At 47.2% G+C, this 17,134-nt stretch overlaps 1 protein-coding gene across 2 annotated transcripts in view; it reads right to left on the bottom strand.

The window, feature by feature from the left end:
• The window catches only part of kdm4b (lysine (K)-specific demethylase 4B), a 66,036-nt gene that overhangs the window by 19,071 nt on the left and 29,831 nt on the right, over positions 1 to 17,134 (bottom strand). For both annotated transcript variants that reach the window (XM_010871254.5, XM_010871255.5), the window contains exons 7-11: positions 15,134 to 15,237; positions 11,183 to 11,320; positions 2,630 to 2,826; positions 1,074 to 1,309; positions 326 to 534 (exon numbers count right to left, since the gene is read on the bottom strand). In XM_010871254.5, coding sequence (XP_010869556.2) covers positions 326 to 534; positions 1,074 to 1,309; positions 2,630 to 2,826; positions 11,183 to 11,320; positions 15,134 to 15,237 — 884 coding nt within the window. The remainder of the gene's footprint in view (positions 1 to 325; positions 535 to 1,073; positions 1,310 to 2,629; positions 2,827 to 11,182; positions 11,321 to 15,133; positions 15,238 to 17,134) is intronic.

The raw sequence follows: 17,134 nt of genomic DNA, 5'->3' as shown, positions 1-17,134 counted from the left end.
GGTCTCACACGGGGTCAAATCCGACCTATCGGCTTCTGACCCCTATTTCCCTCTGTTCTGTGTCTTCGATGAACGTTGCATATCAATGTGTGGTGAAATGTTTCGAGGATACCTCCAAACACTCATATCCTTAGCGTTTGACAGCTGGACACGACTGTTTCAGCCTAGTGGTCAAGAGCACTGGGCCATTAAACTAAAAGGAGTCAATACATTTAGAACAACCTGTCAATGTGCTCCTGAGCAGAGAGGTAATTCACCCTGAGTGATGAACCTTCCAGTACGTTCTGGAAGGAGAAGGGAAAACCAGCATTCCAGCACTGCTCACCTGGTTTGGCGTCAGGGAAACACTGAACGTTGCAAACTTCTCAAAAGCTGCTTGGAAGGAGGTCATACTGGTCGGCGGTGGTGCCGGAGGCAAAGACAAGGGCAGGGGGGATGGCGGGTCCGGGACCAGGGCCTTCTGTTTCTTCTTCTTCTTTTTCTTCTTCTTCTTTTTCTCATCTATGGTGTCGGCTGCCTGCCATGGCTCTTGTACTACGAAAGATATGGATACAAGTCAATGTGTGAAAGCCGTGGAACCCTAAGAAAATGTCTTCTTTCCACTCAGAGGTGATTCTTTTCTGTCTATGTATCCCTTGTTGTTCAGGCTGTCTCTAGGATTAACCAGATCTAACCTGGATGTCAGAGACACATCCAACCCCAGACACATCCAACCCCAGACACATCCAACCCCCGGCACATCCAACCCCCGGCACATCCAACCCCCGGCACATCCAACCCCCGGCACATCCAACCCCCGGCACATCCAACCCCCGGCACATCCAACCCCCGGCACATCCAACCCCCGGCACATCCAACCCCAGACACATCCAACCCCCGGCACATCCAACCCCCGGCACATCCAACCCCAGACACATCCAACCCCAGACACATCCAACCCCAGACACATCCAACCCCAGACACATCCAACCCCAGACACAATACAGATCTAAGAACGGATTCCCTACCTGCAATCCACTTACGAGGAAAAACAGTAAACTGACCCCGGACCAGTCAGCCAACCCAACACCCACCTCCTGCGGCCTGTGCTGCCACCATGTCCTGCCTCTCCTGGTCCTCCCTTTCCATGGCCTCCAATGTCTGCAGAGCCTCCCGGGCCATCCTCTCCTCCCTCTCTAGGCGTCGCTGGGCCTCGCGCTCCTCCACCTGGCGCTGGTACTCCACGACGTCCAGCTCATGGCCCTCCTCCACCAGCACCTTGACCTCCTCCAGCTTAAGACGCCTCAGCTGATCCTTCTTCTGTAAAGCCCTGGAGATGGAGGGATGGAGGAGACAAAGGGATGGAGGAGATAGAAGGATGGAGGAGATGGAGGGATAGAGAGAGAATGATAGAGAAAGGTAAGAGTGAGCGAGCAGAGAGACGCTACTTTGGAATATGCATTGTTTACTAACAGAGCATGACAACAAAATAATTCTACCACGTGGGTTATCGGTTAGGGTTAGTTGTTCTCATGAAAAAAATTCCCCTGACTAAATACAGGTTAGTAAAATAAAACTATTTTGACAAAAGAGTCAAGTCTTTTCTAGCCCTTGTTAGTCCAAGTGCTGTTATGAGTTGAGAAAATCAAATTGTGAAGTAATCGTACTGTACGTCTCATCTCTCTAGGTCAGCTGGTCTGTATGTCCCCATGTCTCTCTAGGTCAGCTGGTCTGTATGTCCGCATGTCTCTCTAGGTCAGCTGGTCTGGATGTCCCCATGTCTCTCTAGGTCAGCTGGTCTGGATGTCCGCATGTCTCTCTAGGTCAGCTGGTCTGGATGTCCCCATGTCTCTCTAGGTCAGCTGGTCTGTATGTCCGCATGTCTCTCTAGGTCAGCTGGTCTGTATGTCCGCATGATTCTCTAGGTCAGCTGGTCTGTATGTCCGCATGTCTCTCTAGGTCAGCTGGTCTGTATGTCCGCATGTCTCTCTAGGTCAGCTGGTCTGTATGTCCCCATGTCTCTCTAGGTCAGCTAGTCTGTATGTCTCCATGTCTCTCTAGGTCTGTATGTCCCCATGTCTCTCTAGGTCTGTATGTCTCTCTAGGTCTGTATGTCCCCATGTCTCTCTAGGTCCGCATGTCTCTCTAGGTCAGCTGGTCTGTATGTCCCCATGTCTCTCTAGGTCAGCTGGTCTGTATGTCTCCATGTCTCTCTAGGTCTGTATGTCCCCATGTCTCTCTAGGTCAGCTGGTCTGTATGTCTCCATGTCTCTCTAGGTCTGTATGTCCCCATGTCTCTCTAGGTCTGTATGTCTCTCTAGGTCTGTATGTCTCCATGTCTCTCTAGGTCTGTATGTCTCTCTAGGTCTCTCTAGGTCTGTATGTCCCCATGTCTCTCTAGGTCTGTGTGTCCGCATGTCTCTCTAGGTCTGTATGTCTCCATGTCTCTCTAGGTCTGTTTGTCTCTCTAGGTCTGTATGTCCACATGTCTCTCTAGGTCTGTGTGTCCGCATGTCTCTCTAGGTCTGCATGTCTCTCTAGGTCTGTATGTCTCTCTAGGTCTGCATGTCTCTCTTGGTCTTTATGTCCACATGTCTCTCTAGGTCTGTATGTTCGTCTTGTCGGGCAGTCAGTCTGCACGTCTCTCTACCTCTGGAGGAGTTTCTCCCGGTAGGTGACCCGGTTGGCCCTCCAGTGCTCCAGCTCTGGGCTGGTCAGGGTGGTGGGTCGCTGGTGGTCCAGAACCGTGCCGTCCTTGCCCTGCTTCCACTGCTCATACCGGTCCGGCTGCAGGCAGCGAACAAACACATCCATGGAGATCTTCACCATGTCCTTACGACACGTACACTGAGATGGAGGGATAAAGACAGAGAGATGGAGAGAGATTGTTACCATGTCTTTACGACACCTACACTGAGATGGAGGGATAAAGACAGAGAGATGGAGAGAGATTGTTACCATGTCTTTACGACACCTACACTGAGATGGAGGGATAAAGACAGAGAGATGGAGAGAGATTGTTACCATGTCCTTAAAACACCCACAACTCAAGTAGAACTTTTCAAGCATAGATCTTACATTAATTGGCAATTATATAGTTAGTTTCAGCCGAGGACTAAAGACAGACAGTGACATTCAGACAAAGCCTTCAATGTGTTGGTCAATACATCCTAAACAGAGGAGAAACTGGTTTTGTGGGGTAACTTCACCCTTCAGTTCTCTTTGCTGGAAATTTTAGCCATTGAAAGACGCTAGGATCATATGCTAAAACTGTCAATGATGTCCATAAAGTTACACTCAACGGGAGATTTATACAGGAACTGTATGCTGAAGGAATTAATAGACTGAGTTATTATTACTTATCATTAAGATTAGTTAAAATTGGCTCGTTTACATCACACTACATTTTCGAGACGTGTAAACTTGCAGATGTCGATAGCTGGAGTCGAGACGCCACCTTCAATGTTAGCATGCCCCACATTTTCAAAAGAGGCCCCCCGGAGTTTTGCAAGTGTGAAGACAAATGTGTCGAAACGGTATCAACTTTCTGTGCAGTGCGCATATATATCGCCTGATGTTCTTGTGACCGATGGCCACAAACCGCTGTAAATAACTATCCACACCAAGATAAGTCTGTCTAGCGTTTTATTCTCTCGTATTGTAAACAAGCCCTAGCAGAGAGAGAGAAAAATATCTAAAGAAGAGAAGCTAAAGTCTATCATTACATAAACAAGCCCAAAATGCTAAAATCAGAAAGACAGGCTACAACAACACACTGGTAGGCTTGCAATTTGGCTAATAATCCAAATGAAGTTGGTAGGAAAGAAAGCACCCATTTAAAAGTTCTGTATTTCTAATTAGCTTCAATGTAGTCAAGACAGCTAGTATGTAATTAGAAGACGTTAGAACAAGCACTAAGTCAGTTTACCAGGCCTGGATTGTACCGCCCTCCTGTACCCTCATTGCCCAGACACACAACACACTGCCTGTCTCTGTGGGAGCTTTCTTGCCCCACTTGCATTGCAGCTCCAGCAAATGAAGTAGCTGCTGAAACAGTTATCCAAGGTCCCAGTGTTTGTGATGACGATCAGGACCAGTTAGTGGTAATTTTTCTAATAAGAAAAACAAACCAAAGGCGATGCTGATTATGACGACCACGGAGATGGATATGATTAGGTAATAAGGATGGTTGGATGGTTGATAAAGCTCAACACAGAGCAGGGTGATCAGGGCACTTTAAAGTCTGCTCTTCTGATCCCATCCAGTAGGTTAAAGAACAGTAATAACAACATCAGACAGAGAAACAAGATGCAAAAGAAGGTAGGGAGAAAAGAGAGGAGAGAAGGGGAAATGGAAAGAGGACAAACTACAACAGGGAAAAAGGAGAGAGATGAAAATAAAACTAATTTTCCCTCTGTACCGGTGTATATGCTCTGCCCGGGTCGCTGTATTGCATTTCTGCTTTATTTCCTGAGCTACGCTGAGAGGCCTTATGTTCAATTACCAGGAACATTCTTCAGGCCCGCTGCGTCTCAGAGACAGGCAGAACAAGAGGAGGCGAGATGGAGAGGGGGTACGGGAAGGAGAAGTGTTGGCGGTGGTGTTGGGGGGGGGGTAGTAATAACCACAACCAGAAGTAGCCCCCACCCCCCACCCAATATCCACACACTACCTCTCATCTAGTCAGCACTTGAGACATAAAAGAGATGGGGGGGGGGGGGGTTGGATGAAAGAGAGAAAGGCGTCTGGCTACCAGGGTCTGATTGGAGACTTTCATAAAAACGTCACCTGGACCAAGAGGAATGGATGAAAGACACTAATGTTACAAGACAAGGGAACAGGAGATGAATGTTTCTCTCTGCAATGAAACAGAGAGAGCGTTCTAGGATTTCTGGCCACCGGTGGCAAAAGCGGAGCAGTCGGGCCGAAACAGGGAACGCGAGAACTGTGCGTTGTCATGGGGTGAATATGGGCCCCATCCTCAAAACCACTCACTTTCAGCTTTTCATGGCTAACTATGAGAGGTATGAGATATGAGGTACAGTGATCCTACTTATATGCTATTCACAAATAAACAACATTTCACACATCCAGCCCAAAATGGGAGAAATGGTTTGTTACTTGCAAAAGTCCCAGAATGCATCTGTATGGATACTGTGCAGAGTTTCCATTCCCAAAAGGGAGGGAGGGTATAAATGTTACGCTTAGATGGCATCATTATCAGATTAAAAATATTTAGAAAATGTACAAAATGTCTCCAAAACAAAGACTGACCTCCAAGGCCTTATAACCAATGAGCCATATAGCCTACATCACTTCATATCCTAATTATGTCAAATGACTGTTGGAAAACATAAAACCAGTCCCGAGGCGACGTCACTCAGTATTACCACATAATGTTGCACACTGGGGAGCGCTAAAAACATCGCCACGCAACCATCTAAACTTTTACTGCCTCTGTAATGCAGGACCCCCTGGTCCCAGGTCCAACATGACAGGGGAGAGGTACAGGGCCTGGGGAGGGGTACGGGGCCAGGGGAGGGGTACGGGGCCTGGGGAGGGGTACGGGGCCTGGGGAGGGGTACGGGGCCTGGGGAGGGGTACGGGGCCAGGGGAGGGGTACGGGGCCAGGGGAGGGGTACGGGGCCAGGGGAGGGGTACAGACCCACTAATGAGGTCCTCCATTAATGACAGGCCAACGCTGGCTAACTGAAATAAAAACTGACTGTCCTCATCTTCCTACTTTGTACCCAAAGTTTAATGACAGCACTTCACATACTGAAGACAGGGAAGGGAATACCAGAGAGAGAAAAACCAAAGAGAGACAGAGAGAGTGAGAGATAGAGGAAAACCAGAGAGACAGAGAGAGTGAGAGATAGAGGAAAACCAGAGAGACAGAGAGAGTGAGAGATAGAGGAAAACCAGAGAGACAGAGAGAGTGAGAGATAGAGGAAAACCAGAGAGACAGAGAGAGTGAGAGATAGAGGAAAACCAGAGAGACAGAGAGAGTGAGAGATAGAGGAAAACCAGAGAGACAGAGAGAGTGAGAGATAGAGGAAATCCAGAGAGACAGAGAGAGTGAGAGATAGAGGAAAACCAGAGAGACAGAGAGAGTGAGAGATAGAGGAAATCCAGAGAGACAGAGAGAGTGAGAGATAGAGGAAAACCAGAGAGACAGAGAGAGTGAGAGATAGAGGAAATCCAGAGAGACAGAGAGAGTGAGAGATAGAGGAAAACCAGAGGAAAATGAAAGAGGGGAAGAGAATGAGAGAGGGCAGGACAAGCAAATAAGTAATAGCAACTGACTCCAAAAATGTGATCAGGAGGTATCAATAAATGTTGCTGCCTGTGCTCTCACAGAAGCCATAGATGTCTATTCATCTCTATGGCCTCTCTTATGGTCTGCAGCCACAGAAAAGTGTCCTTCAAGGTTACTAGAGCAAGACTGCACAGATTCTGGCATTCTGGAGGCTCACAGACAACCAGACACAAACCAAACAAACAAACAGCAGAAATAGTGCCGCTAGACAAACTGGATTAATTTGACATTCATTTGGAGTTATTGAGCCAGAACGAGCAGTTAGGAAGGCCGTGTGAGAGGTCCCTGGGACAGATCGTTAGAGAGCGCTCACATTTGCATGCATATTGCATACGGACGCGTTCACACCTGCTACCAGAAGGAGGACACCGGCTCATTGGCGGCCGTCTTAGTGCGCAGTATCAGACCCAGTAATACCGAAAGGCACCTGCAATCAGACCCGCTGGCGGTGAGCATGTCCCTCTCGGTTCCCGATCACAGCCTCTCCCGTCGACCGAGGTCCAGCGTACGACAACAGAGAGGCCTGTCGTCAGCTCAGCCCAATACGGCCACGCCATAGGAACAGGAAGGTAAATGACACTATGCTCCTCTGGGCCGGGAGCCCCGGCAACGCCGCCGCATGGACAACATAATAACGCCGTAGCCTGGAGCGTTACCATGACGATCAACGCTCGTCAGCCCTAACCCAAACAAACACGGAGATGTGTGTTTGTGTATCCAACTCAGAGGCTGAATCATCTGCAATTCACTTTTAAGAATGAGAAACGCAGAGTCTTGCATCACTGTGTGTGTGTGTGTGTGTGTGTGTGTGTGCGCACGCATGCGGGTGTCCACTTTTGTGTTCCCAACACTTAGATAACACTTTAAGGGTGATGATTGCTTTCTACTCACAACACCACAGTTTGTGTCCCACAGGAAGCTGCCGTGCAACTTCCTCCTCCAAAGTTTAGCCCCGTTCACACAACTTTCAGAGGACACCAGAGATGCATAAAAGAGGTAACTGGAACCAATGGAACTGCATGCTTCTTTAATCCCCTCAAAACTGACCTCTTTACCTCATCTTTGTGAGTACATTTGAACGTGCCCTTTCATTGCTTCAACGTTAGACGGCTCTGGGAACTGCTGTTAGTCAACAGAGCCCACGGAGAGCCAACATGGCTGCCATGTCACGTAAATGCATCGTAATACTAAACCATCAACGCCCTGCTCTGACTCAAATCAGAAAGGGGGTGGTTCGGATCCTGACTGCTAATTGGCTGAAAGCCGTTCTATATGAGACTAAATACAAGAGTAACAGCATCACTTCACTCTAACGGCCTTGGTAACTGGACTATGATAACAGTAGGGCATCTTTGGGGTTTGTGAAATATTGCCAATGTACCACAGCATTTGGACACATACCTGACCAACTGAATGGGTAAGTGTCCAAACCTTTGACATATACTGTACATCTGTACCCATAAGTAGCAGGTGTTAGCAGACAGGCCAGATGGGACGGCTGGAAGTAGCTCTTTGTGGACAGGAGACTTGCAACAAGTCCCCAGTCTAAATAGACAGATCCAGCTTAAAGGACCATATTTCCCCGTCGAGCCAAGAGGATGAGAATACAGCTTGGCAGGGAGGATGGAGTGGAATGAAAGATGGGAGAAGAAATGGATGGACAGGTCCTGGACCTCGTGTGACGGAGAGAGAATGTGGAGAAACAGCATGTGGCTTTCCTGGCGGCCGAGCTGTTTCTTCTTTCTTCCGCATTGCGCTGGCACTTTAAGTTGCCGTCTGTCAACTCACTGACACAAAATGGAGGGCAAACGACAAAGCAGACCAATTCATCTCTATCAAACTCAGACAGAACTGTGAGGCAGAGCTCCCTGACCAGTGGACTGTGACCGGCCGTGAGAGAGGCCAGGCAGTCTGGATTGGCGGGAAGGAGACGGCCACCCAGAGGGAAGAGCACACTACTGCAGCACCATGACCTGGCAAACTTCTAAATCTGCCAAGCAGCCAAGCAGAAACAAAAAGCTGGTTTGTGTCGTGGGTGTGAATGCGTGTCTGTTTACAGGGAAAGCCCTTATCCAATCCCAAAGTGAAAGTAGAGAAAACATTCACAACAGAAGAAAAGAACTGATTCGCCCCCTGGGAGTAGAGAGGAAGACATGAAGACAGAAAGAAAGTGGAACACGAAAGAGAAGAAACAGGCCAAGTGACTCTCAGACGACAATGTGACAGAGTTCCACTTGGCACACGGCGACAGACCAGGAAAAAACATGCCTCTATGACTCCAGGCTCCAGGCAAACAACTGTTTGTGTTAGCACTGGCAGGTTCCACACTGAGGAACAATACATGTGCCCAAGAAAAATGGAGGCGCACAAGAGAGAGATTTAGGAGCCCGAAGAAGAAAGAAAAAGTAGTTCAGCCAGGCTGCAGGTAGAAGTGGTGTGCCAGGAGGGGACAGCCATTTATTTACTTAAATTGTATTTGCAAGCTGTATTAGTTCTGGCACGGAGATGAAAAATGGCGGAGAAGCTTAGCTGGCATTTGTCAGTGGGGGACAACATGGGCATGCACTCCACTACATCACCTTGACAACGCAGAACCAAACGGAGGAGCAGAACTGCTAGTAAACTGTATGTGTTTGTGAGGACATGGTGGTCAGGTTCTGTGTTATTGGGAAACAATGGGTTGACCCACCAGGTTTCCCATGCTGACACTAAGTTATTAGCATCACCAAAATTAAATAATTGTTAGATAATAATTAAAGCGAAGCAAATATTTCTAGGATTAGTTTAATCTCTGCATAAAAGGTGACTTCAGTAATGTCGTTAGATTGTTGGTTCAAACCCCTTACACCCATGATGAAGCCACTAGCATCGGGATGTGAGTCTACGTTTGATTTATTAGGAATGTAATGTCCTTCGCCACCGTGTCACAGGACCCCCATCTAAGGTTTTATGCTGTATTATTGTGCCAGGGAAGTAGAGGCAGTCCTTCTCCATGGTAAATGCATGTTAATCTAAGGAATGCGCTGTCTAGATCTTCCTTGTCTCCTGATTCATTTAAACTGAGGAGGACATGAGGTCTTGGACCACACTTTAAGAGTACCAGGCCCTAAAGACTTGTAGCTGTCCCTGTCCAAAGCCCTCCTGGTTATGTTGCAGATCAAGACGATACCTGACGATTCCAGCTGCCACTGTTCTGACACCTCCTCCCCCGTGATGTCCCTGTCCTTGTCCATCTGGTCATGCTTCTGACCTGGATTAGGTTTTATAGACTCTGGACACAGCCCACATACATTTATTAATTATTACAATTTGTACTCTTAAACTGTTCACCAGGCACAGCCAGAAGATGACTGGTCACCCCTCTGAGCCTGGTTCCTCTCTAAGTATCTTCCTAGGTTTCGGCTTCGGTTGTTACTTGCTCCTTGGGGTTTCAGGCTGGGTGTTTTGTAAAAGCACTTTGTGACAACAGCTGATATAAAAAGGGCTTCATAAATAAATTAGATTGATTGATTATGGCAACACCTAATGGAGCACTATTTTACCTTTAACTTAAAGGTAAGTATGCCAAGAATGTATATACTTGATTTATCTATTATAATCTTCATTTTCAGGGTCCTGTACATATTGGATGTGTCCAGATGATTCCATTCACAGCAGCCAACGCTATTTAGCAGTGAAATACAAAGTCCTCTTCCCCTATTGCATTTTACCAGCGGTTTCTTCTCCCACTTTCAAACTAGCTCAGAAGTTTAGCATCTTGCGGTGAATCAGGGCCAGTCGCTAAAGGCTAAGTACTAGCCGGGGGTAGTCAACAAAACAAAGCGCGAGGTGTGTTTGGTGTCAAGGTCTACAATCTCTGCAGTGTCCCTCCACCATTAGTAAATGCCTTGTGCTTTGGCAGGCTGTATTTCAACTACTCACTAGTAATAATAATAAGGCCACTGACAGGTTTCTCCTACCTTATGATCTTGGCTTTACATTAGTTCTGTCGGTACATTGGGCAAAGGGGACCTACCATGCCATTAAACCGAGGGCGTGTTGAGTCTTTAGCAAACATCGGATTTAGAGGGAGCTCATATTTTGTTGAACAATTTTTCATGTGAACTTTGTAAACGGCGTACTACCGTGTTGACATCCTCCCTCAACGAATTTCCTCTTTTGCCGCGTCCTTAAAATAAATTAAAACTGTCACTGTGCAGTGTGGGAAGGGAGAGGCAGTGTGGGGAGGGCTAGGCAGTGTGGGGAGGGCTAGGCAGTGTGGGGAGGGAGAGGCAGTGTGGGGAGGGCTAGGCAGTGTGGGGAGGGCTAGGCAGTGTGGGGAGGGTTAGGCAGTGTGGGGAGGGTTAGGCAGTGTGGGGAGGGAGAGGCAGTGTGGGGAGGGGGAGGCAGTGTGGGGAGGGTTAGGCAGTGTGGGGAGGGAAAGGCAGTGTGGGGAGGGAGAGGCAGTGTGGGGAGGGAGAGGCAGTGTGGGGAGGGAGAGGCAGTGTGGGGAGGGCTAGGCAGTGTGGGGAGGGTTAGGCAGTGTGGGGAGGGAGAGGCAGTGTGGGGAGGGGGAGGCAGTGTGGGGAGGGTTAGGCAGTGTGGGGAGGGAGAGGCAGTGTGGGGTGGGCTAGGCAGTGTGGGGAGGGAGAGGCAGTGTGGGGAGGGAGAGGCAGTGTGGGGAGGGAGAGGCCCAGACACACACCTCTCAAAACAGATTCAAGTAGAGTTTTATATCAGTCACAATACGGTTCGATCAATATGACAAAGAGAGGTTTGTTTCTGAAGGTCACACCGACGCAACCAATTAAAAATGTAAGTCAAAAAGCCAAGGAAAAGGGAGGCATAATGTGACCGTTTGATCCCAGTCTGGAGCCCAGCCATCCACTAGTCGGCATGACTCACCAACGTGGCCATCTTTCCGTAGTCGATCCAACGCAGGGTGGCAAAGTTGGTGGACTCGGCGCAGTTGAAGCCATGATTGAAACCGGCGTGGTAGCCATACGGAAACGTCACCATAAACTCCCCTTCCTCCTGGGTGACCTTGAGAGAAAAAGAGAGTTAAATGTCTATGAGTTCATGACAATCAGGTGAATACTTGTCATTTGTAACCTGTTCATATAAGAACATAACCGGTACACATGTTCCATATAGAAACAGAAACTCAACAAAAAAATTGACAGAATTATTGGCCAACAGAACCGCTGTAGTGTAGAATATGCAATCTCATAAAACTTCATATCGATATTGCAAAAGAAACATTAGTTGTATTAAAAAGGCTTTTGATGGGCAGAGCTGCCAAGATGATGAAGTAAATTACACTTAAGGAAATTAAACCCTGCCTCGGATGGAAGGACTTGACAAAAACAGGATCTCTGCCATCCCTACAGCCCAGCCACGGGTAACACAAGCATAGAGGTTAGCTCCTAATAGCCACAATCATTAAGCGCTGATGGGAAAGCAGATTTGCTTTTTCAACCCATCCTCCTTCTCCTCCCTCACTTGAGCTGCCTAGAGGCCATGACTGTGAAAGAGACATTTGTGGAGGCACAGGCATAATTAGACTAAAGCCAGCAAGCTAGGCGTAGCGATCCAGCCGGCTCACGCAAATCAAGATTTTCATTTGGTGGCGTTCGGTTCCGAGGCAGAGCTTGGGCTGTCGTTTCCTGAAAGCCAGCAAGAGAACACAACTAACCGGCCCATCTGTGTCTCTGGGAAAAAGTGCCTTGACAAAATGACAACAAAGTTGTAATTATGTGCCTCTATTATTTCTGGGTCACTGACAATCTCTGAAAGAAATATTTAGGATTTCGAACAGCTTAACTTCTTATGTGCTTACATTTTTGGACGCTTGCTCTTAAGAGTCTCTTCATACTGTATATTTACCACCTAGAGGAAGGAATAGTTTTTTGCCTAAACTATCAAGTTATTTAGGACTAGGTGCTAAAACGCAGACTAAAGAAAGTAGGGAAATAAGAGACAGGCAGGCATATCGGCAGAAGTGAGAGATGGGAGGTAAAACAGTATTCCCAATATCAAAGACCATTTCTGCACTTCCTGTAGCTGCAACAAAGGCCAACGCTGGTGTTATTTTTACACTGAAATCAAGGGAGACACTCGGCGTGTGTCAGTTAACATGGTTTCTGTAATGACACCCTGAAGGGAAATGGAAAGAAGGAGAGAAAAGAGCAAAGGAGTAGTGACAACTTGATGGGGGGGGTAACTGAACTGTGAACAGAGTCAGGAACTTTGTCTGCTCTTATTAGAGAGATTCACACTTTTCAAATCTTAGATTTATTTCATACCATGACAGTTTCGATTTCCTAAAATTATTATCCAAAGGGGGAAAAATGAACGCTGTGATGACTTTCCTGTCCCAGAAATGTTGAAAGATGGAAATTGGTAGGTAAACAGGCTCATGGCTTGAACCCATCATAACTCAATGTGAAGTGAAGCTGTAGTCTTCATTTCATCAAATGCCATTAGCAACAAGTCCACCCTTTCCGGTCTGTCTTCCCATTCATCTGGCCTGTTAGCGTGCGCCTATTTGTTCTCATGAATATTTCCATGGGTGTAGGTGTGTATGTTAATTCCCCTCACGACGTGTGTATTTCGCATTCGTGTTGACTTCTCCGTCATCCTCCAATGATTAACTCCTAACGTCTCTCCAGAATAATATTTGGCCAATGTGGCTGACATACCACAGTTCTCCGAAGGCGCCACCTTCTCCTACACAGCCATGACTTAGTAGGACACATTTGGCATTCCAAAATGTTGCAGTAGATTTCGCCGGTAAGATGACATGATTAGCAAAGATGATTTCTCTTTCGCTATGAGAGGACGTGACTTGTTTTGGGCCCACTGTTGGGTTTAATTTCAGTGTAACTGTCGACCTGCACGCCAATGTTTATTAATCAGAAACGCCTGCAGCTAGTCGTGATCAGACAGACAAACAGCTGGTTTGCCGAAGCCTACAACTGGCTATGGTGCAAAGTGAAATAGGAGGAGCAAATATGTTTTTGCATCAACTTTTCTTCTCCTGAGCAAACTACATTCTATTGGATAATTTTTATCCCATTTTTTGGGGGTGAGTCAGTATAAGAAATATATAAATGTTTGTATTCATTGTTAATGTGATATGATTACTTTGAGAACCCATCTCAGTGTTGCATCTAGACTAATAGCTTTGGCCACTAATGAGCAAATGAGACTGCATGCCAGAGATGCCCCAGACAAAAACCTGCTGTTGGACACAAATCTACAGCAGCATCCAAAAGACCCCCCCTACTACCAGACCACACACTCACGAGGACGGTTTATTGGGTACACCCATCTGGCAACCATGGGACCGCCCCCTTGCCTCCAGAATGGTCAGAATTCTTATGGGCGTGGCCTCTACGAAGTGTCAAAAAAAAAAAACTTTCTAACGGGAAGTTGGTCCAAACTGTTACGATGACACCACGCTTTAGCAGCTGATTGGACAGTGGTAAATTCCCAGTGTGGACAGACTGGTCCATCTCATCCCTAAGACGCTGTTGAGTTGATGTCTGGGTACTCAAATAAAACTAAACTCACAACACGTTCCAGGAACCATTCAGAGACAGCCACTACCCTACCTCGCTAATGCCCCTGGCCATGAAGGGCTTTGAGCGGTTAGTCAAAGTGCACATCACCACCTCCCTGCCCTCAGCTTTGGATCCACTACGGTTGGCTTACAGACCAAACCGGTCTACAGAAGACTCCATTGCCCTCACCCTTCACTCTGCCATCTCTCATCTGGACTGAATGAATACTCATAGTTTGGACTGAATTAATTAATGCTCAGGGATCTGGGCCTTGACTAGGCCCAGTGCAGGTGGATCCCTGACTGCCAGTTGGTCAGACACCAGGTGGTTTGGACGGGCAGCACCACCTCTTCCACACTGACTCTCACTGTAGGGACAAACTCAAACTTCTATATTGTTCTCTTCATGTCTGATGGTTTTCTGAAACTATTTGAGCGAAAGCTGTTCCGCAATCTATTAACACTTGAAAACATTATAGACTCGGCCATTTCCATGTTGTTGAGCAAGGCCAAACCCTTAATGCACGTCCTCTGCCATTTCCCTCAGTTATGAGTCCCTGAGGTTGGAGACCACCTACACACCCCCACCACAAATTCAGCTTCCTGACCGAGCCTCATCTAATGTTCCATTAACCTCCACTTCAGTGAGCCATGGCCAGCGTTCAAAACACCCCATTCATTTGTATCTGCGGTCGACGCCGGTCAGAGACCAGTGTCTCTACCACGGCCCGGCACTGCTAGTGTGCTATACAGACGACCAGGGCATCATTTGGGACACGGACAGGCCAAACAGAGGCCACCGCGCCCCTTTACATGGTGAAGAATTGCGGTTGCGGGTCACCAGACGGCTCCGCGCTCAACGGCCTGAGCCGGCCAGGCGGCTTCGCCGAGAGCCGTTAGGGGGTCAAAGGGTTAGTGTGGTGAAATGAGTTACGGTGCTGTTATGCATAACCAGGGTGTCCGTCAAATAAAGATTGCCAACTTGAGTGGTGTTCCATGTGTTATTGGTTAAATGTCCTTTTGGGATTGAATGACGTCGGTTGAGTGGATTGGGGTCATGTACTTTAACATAACGTCATTTACTTCCACCATAACCCGGACGTTTTTATTTTATTTCAGAGCCCGGGGGCAGTATGGGTGAAGCACCTCACAGCAGACCGCTAATCCAGGATCAGTCCATTTATTATAATCTACATGAAACAGCTCCATATATTAGCAGTTCAATTCAGATACGCATCATAGCAATGTGACAGATCTATTTCCAGACCCCAAACCCCAGGACCAATACCTACCCTGTCAAAGGGGATGCTGTACTTCTTCAGGATGGATGGAGATATGAGGGTCATCTTGTGGCGAAGGAAAGCGTCACAGCCCTGGGAGCTGCCTGGGAAGAAACCTGATGTTCGGGAAGAAAAAGACAACACACAAAAACACCGCGTCACAAAATGGAATCCCATTGCTTGGATTCAACAGTCATGGCATCCATGCTAGCGAAACGTGTCCTCAAATGATCAGATTTCCCAGGGTAACATTTAAAAACCGGACCCACTCTACCAACTTTGTATGGCATAACTTAGAAGACTTCCTACTGATCATGGCCATCTAGCCCGGGTCCACGTGGGGATTGGCTGGCCACAGACAGAGCAGGACTAGGCCACCAACCAAATCGAAGGCATAATTGGTGGTAAGAGGTTATCATTAAAGAACTCTCCCCTCCATCAGATTGAGGATTTGTGGGTCACAGCCCTCTGAGCCGGGCTTGGGTCATGCTCAGAAAGCCTTTAATTAGGAAAATGTCTTTGGGCACATCTGGAACCATGGAGAACCGCCAAGAGGTCCGAGGGCTGGACCTTAGGGGTGTGTCAAAATGAAGAGTAAAACACGCAAGACTGGCGGAAAACTGTTATATTGGATGGAAGCATGGGACAGATCGCTATATCACAACACTGCTGCATAATGAGAGGGCAAAGGAATAATTAAAAAAAATATTGCTCTCCATGACCTGATCAAAACTCATTTAAAGGTCTCAAAACTTGTTGAATATTTCAATCAGCACCTGATACTTTATTAGGAGGTCTCTGGTAATTCCTACCCCAACAGTTTTGTGACTGGTCTTTTTTATCCTTTCTTTACTTGCGAACATCACGGGAGCGCCACACTAGGGAAAGGTTTATAATCTTCATCATCCTCCATGTATTTCTGGTATAACCCTTTTCTCCACAGAAGTCAGACTTACTTGGAGTTGCTGCCCACAAACAGATCTCAATCTGATTTCCAAAGCCTTCCTATTCCCTTGGTTTCCCTTGTCCCTTTTCAGAGGACAACTCATTTCACGGCCAGAGCCATAAAGACAAGAGCCCCTATTTCAACAACAAACCAACAAAAAAAAAAAAAGAGTAAACTTTCCTCTGAAATATCAATAGCGTGCGCGTTGTAAAGACTTCAAAGGAGAAAGCAATGCGTTTCTTCATCTCAGACCCAATTACGCATGCATGCACACACGCAAGAAATCGAATCAAACGTCCAAACATGAATTAAACTAGACCAAAGCCACCGCGCCCCACCTCAAAGGAGGCAGAGCCTATCTGCCCGGTTCAACTTTAATGTAACTGACAGTGTAATCCAGGCCCATTTCATCCCTTGGTTTCATTGCATTGTTTCAGAGAGAGACCTACTCCGGTGGCCTTCTGTGTGAGCTGATAAGGGTGAATAAGGTGCTGGCGTAGCCAACATATTAATCCCCATTAAAATGCAGCTTGCAGTGTGGAATTCTCCCCGAGGCAATATTAACTTAAAGCTTCATTTTGTCCTTTGTGTTTGAAATGACGTTTTTCTCCTTCCCTCACGTTTCTTCCCCCCCCCCCCCCAAGCAGCCAACCGTGGCTGAAGTGAGGTGATGAGTAAGAGATGGGGATAGCAGGCGTGAGGCTGAGGGCATGTTGCGTGTGTGATGTCACATGTGGTAACGTCTGTCTAAAGCCTTGTACCAGTTCATTTACAATCCGTCAACAGGGGAGACTCCACAGTTATTTCACAGACTGTCCCCAATGAAGAGATTTAAAAAAGAAAACATCTCAAAAGCATGGATATGAATTTGTCCGCGACAGGAAATACTGAACATATACACTTCATAAGCGTATGCAGGCTTATGAAGGGTGTTACGACCATCTATGTAACAGTAACAACGGCTTTATGGGCTGCATTAGACTACTGCAGTAAACAGAAATCCTGCTACACCGTCCGTGGTACAAGGAGCAAAATATAAGCGACCATTTACAACTGAATAACTCCCG

The sequence above is a fragment of the Esox lucius genome, chromosome 8 (assembly GCF_011004845.1).
Source record: "Esox lucius isolate fEsoLuc1 chromosome 8, fEsoLuc1.pri, whole genome shotgun sequence".
In the NCBI taxonomy this organism is placed as follows: domain Eukaryota; kingdom Metazoa; phylum Chordata; class Actinopteri; order Esociformes; family Esocidae; genus Esox; species Esox lucius.
Note: the sequence above shows the minus strand (reverse complement) of the source record. Positions and strands in the feature narration are given on the sequence as shown.